The 2,836-nt window shown below is 37.8% G+C and overlaps 1 protein-coding gene across 1 annotated transcript; it reads left to right on the forward strand.

The window, feature by feature from the left end:
• The first annotated feature begins 673 nt into the window (after positions 1-673).
• On the forward strand, positions 674-1,003 carry LOC128240537 (uncharacterized). The gene has a single exon (XM_052957199.1). The coding sequence runs from the start codon at positions 674-676 to the stop codon at positions 1,001-1,003; it is 330 nt and encodes a 109-aa protein (XP_052813159.1).
• The last annotated feature ends 1,833 nt before the right edge of the window (positions 1,004-2,836 follow it).

The following is a 2,836-nucleotide window of genomic DNA, read 5'->3' on the forward strand; positions in this document are numbered from 1 at the left end:
AGCCGTATGGTCCAGTAGAAGCCGTATGGTCCAGTAGTAGCCATATGGTCCAGTAGTAGCCATATGGTCCAGTAGTAGCCGTATGGTCCAGTAGTAGCCATATGGTCAAGTAGTAGCCGTATGGTCCAGTAGTAACCATATTGTACAATAGTAGCCATATGGTCCAGTAGCAACCATATGGTCCAGTAGTAACCGTATGGTCCAGTAGTAGCCGTATGGTCCAGTAGTAGCCATATGGTCCAGTAGTAGCCATATGGTCCAGTAGTAGCCGTATGGTCCAGTAGTAACCATATGGTCAAGTAGTAGCCGTATGGTCCAGTAGTAACCATATTGTACAATAGTAGCCATATGGTCCAGTAGCAACCATATGGTCCAGTAGTAACCATATTGTCCAATAGTAGCCATATGGTCCAGTAGCAACCATATGGTCCAGTAGTAACCATATTGTCCAGTAGTAGCCATATGGTCCAGTAGCAACCATATGGTCCAGTAGTTACCATATTGTCCAGTAGTGGCCATATGGTCCAGTAGCAACCATATGGTCCAGTAGTAACCATATTATCCAGTAGTATCCATATGGTCCAGTAGCAACCATATGATCCAGTAGTAACCATTATACGTGCATCAAGTATAAACTCAACCTTTGCTTTCTGTTTCAGACAATCCATTGACAATGTCCGGCGAATGGCAGCATGGTCTTCTTGGTTGCTTTGACAACTTCACTCTGTGCCTTATCAGCTGGCTGGTTCCCTGTTACCAGTTCGGAAAGAATGCGGAAGCAGTTGGAGAGAGCTGTCTGATATGCGGCCTGGGATTCCTGGTCCCTGTCGTAGATATTTTCCTTGCCATCCATATTCGTGGAAAAATCCGAGAGAGCAAAGGAATTCAGGGAAGCCTAATTGGGGATCTTCTCTACTGGTGTTTTTGCCCGCTCTGTTCCCTAGTCCAAGAGGCCCAAGAGGTCGGCGGTGCTCCCCAGGCCATCTCCATGGGTCGCGAGTAAAGAAAATATACCAGTGTTCGGATATGGGTGAACATTCGGACGCGCGGTAGATGAGGATCGTCGAGTGTTTTTGAGCGTGCTCTATACAATATATGAGATGAACAGTTCAAAATGTTGGTACTTTATTTAAGATTTGGAAAGTCACCGTTTGATATACGTGAATGTATGCATTCAAGCTTGCTATGTCCTGTAACTACATGTAATACTGTACCTCATTATAGACATTATGGTAGGCTCTAGCTTATATAGGATTATTTTCTTACAATTTATTATGCATGTATTCTTTTTGTTTACAACTCTAAGGGTGGTTTCGGTTGTTTTAAATATTGTTTTATTTCTTAAATTCATTTTTAAAGGACTTTAACTCATAGCTTGACACCAAAATTCTTTACCCATAATATGTTGAGTATTGTCTACTGCGCATGCTCACCCATCTATTCTTATCCCAATCACGTTACTATCAATTTTCAAATTCGACATATTCCAAGGCAGCATCTTAACACTTAAATACATTTTCCTGCATATTGAGATATTTTTTTTAACAATAAAGATATTCTATTATTGACGACATGAAATACTTGTATTTGGATAAATAAACGGTTTCTTAAAAGTTGCCATTTGCCAACCTGAGAAAGAAATAGTCCATTATATGATTTAGTTTTGGTGTAACAGAAGGCACATTAGTTATTTTTCTCGCAACCATTCAGTTTGGAATTATTTTTACCAAATTAAAGGGACGCTCTCACGTTTTATAGGCTCAGACGTAAAACAAATTTGTAACGTGTTAACACGTAAACAAAAATATGCTAGTTATGTTTCATTGATAAAAATGTCATCAAAGGGTTCAAATGAGAGGTGCATTATTTAGAATTATACTAAAGATTGAATATTACGCTCTATTTAAGTAGTAGCATTATTGACAAAATATTAACTTTACAAATTTACAATTTTTGTTCAAATGTTCATAAGAGGTCTGCCAGTCATTGTTTGTCGCTTGCTTATATAAGTCGTTTATAAGTAAAACAATCTCAATTTCAACAATGTTTTAAAAGAAATCGTTGCCAACGTACAATCCGTGAATGAGTCGCTTTAAGCATCTGAATACATCTGTTACTAACTAAGCTATATCGATAAAACGCGAGGTTTATACATCGCTGGTTTTACACCTAGTTGATGATAACAAAATCGCGGTTTCAGCTACAAATTCCCATTGATTAATGAGTATACTAGTACAACAACATTTCATAATATTACTCCATGATGCACCCCTGCGCTGTGATGCCAAACCAGACGCGGTTCTCTATAAATATAATCTGATATTAGATTGAATATTAATAGTTATGTCCAGACAATATCGGGCAATGTTTAATTCTTGACAACACTCTGTGTTTGCACAGAATATTCACTATTATAATGAGGGTGTTAACCAGACGCTCGATCGAAAGGCCAGCTCACAATGTTTACATTTCTTCATTTTACACATCTTTGATATTTATTCACACGTGGTCTAAACGAATCGCTCTGTGTACACGGAGTTCAGGGAAATGTAAACTTATCAGTGTTACCATGGAAACCGTTTATTTTCCTGGTATTTGTAGTCAGGTTACAGTGATATAGGAGGGAAACAGGGGGTGGTTGCTGTACATAGTATTTTAGACTTATATCTAGATGAAGGGAAGTAACTCGATACAATTATTTAATTTTGTAAAGTATGAATACATTTCCGCATCGATTCACTGTTAAAATTTATAAAAAACAACAACTTTAATTTGAGGTTCTGAATTTTTTGTTTGTTTCATATCATGATTTTTGAAGAAGTCGATTCATGGCCCG

The sequence above is a fragment of the Mya arenaria genome, chromosome 7, assembly GCF_026914265.1.
Source record: "Mya arenaria isolate MELC-2E11 chromosome 7, ASM2691426v1".
Taxonomy (NCBI): domain Eukaryota; kingdom Metazoa; phylum Mollusca; class Bivalvia; order Myida; family Myidae; genus Mya; species Mya arenaria.

Excerpts from the sequence above, each read along its gene's own strand:
- LOC128240537 (XM_052957199.1), top strand. The coding sequence starts at position 674 with ATGTCCGGCGAATGGCAGCATGGTCTTCTTGGTTGCTTTGACAACTTC.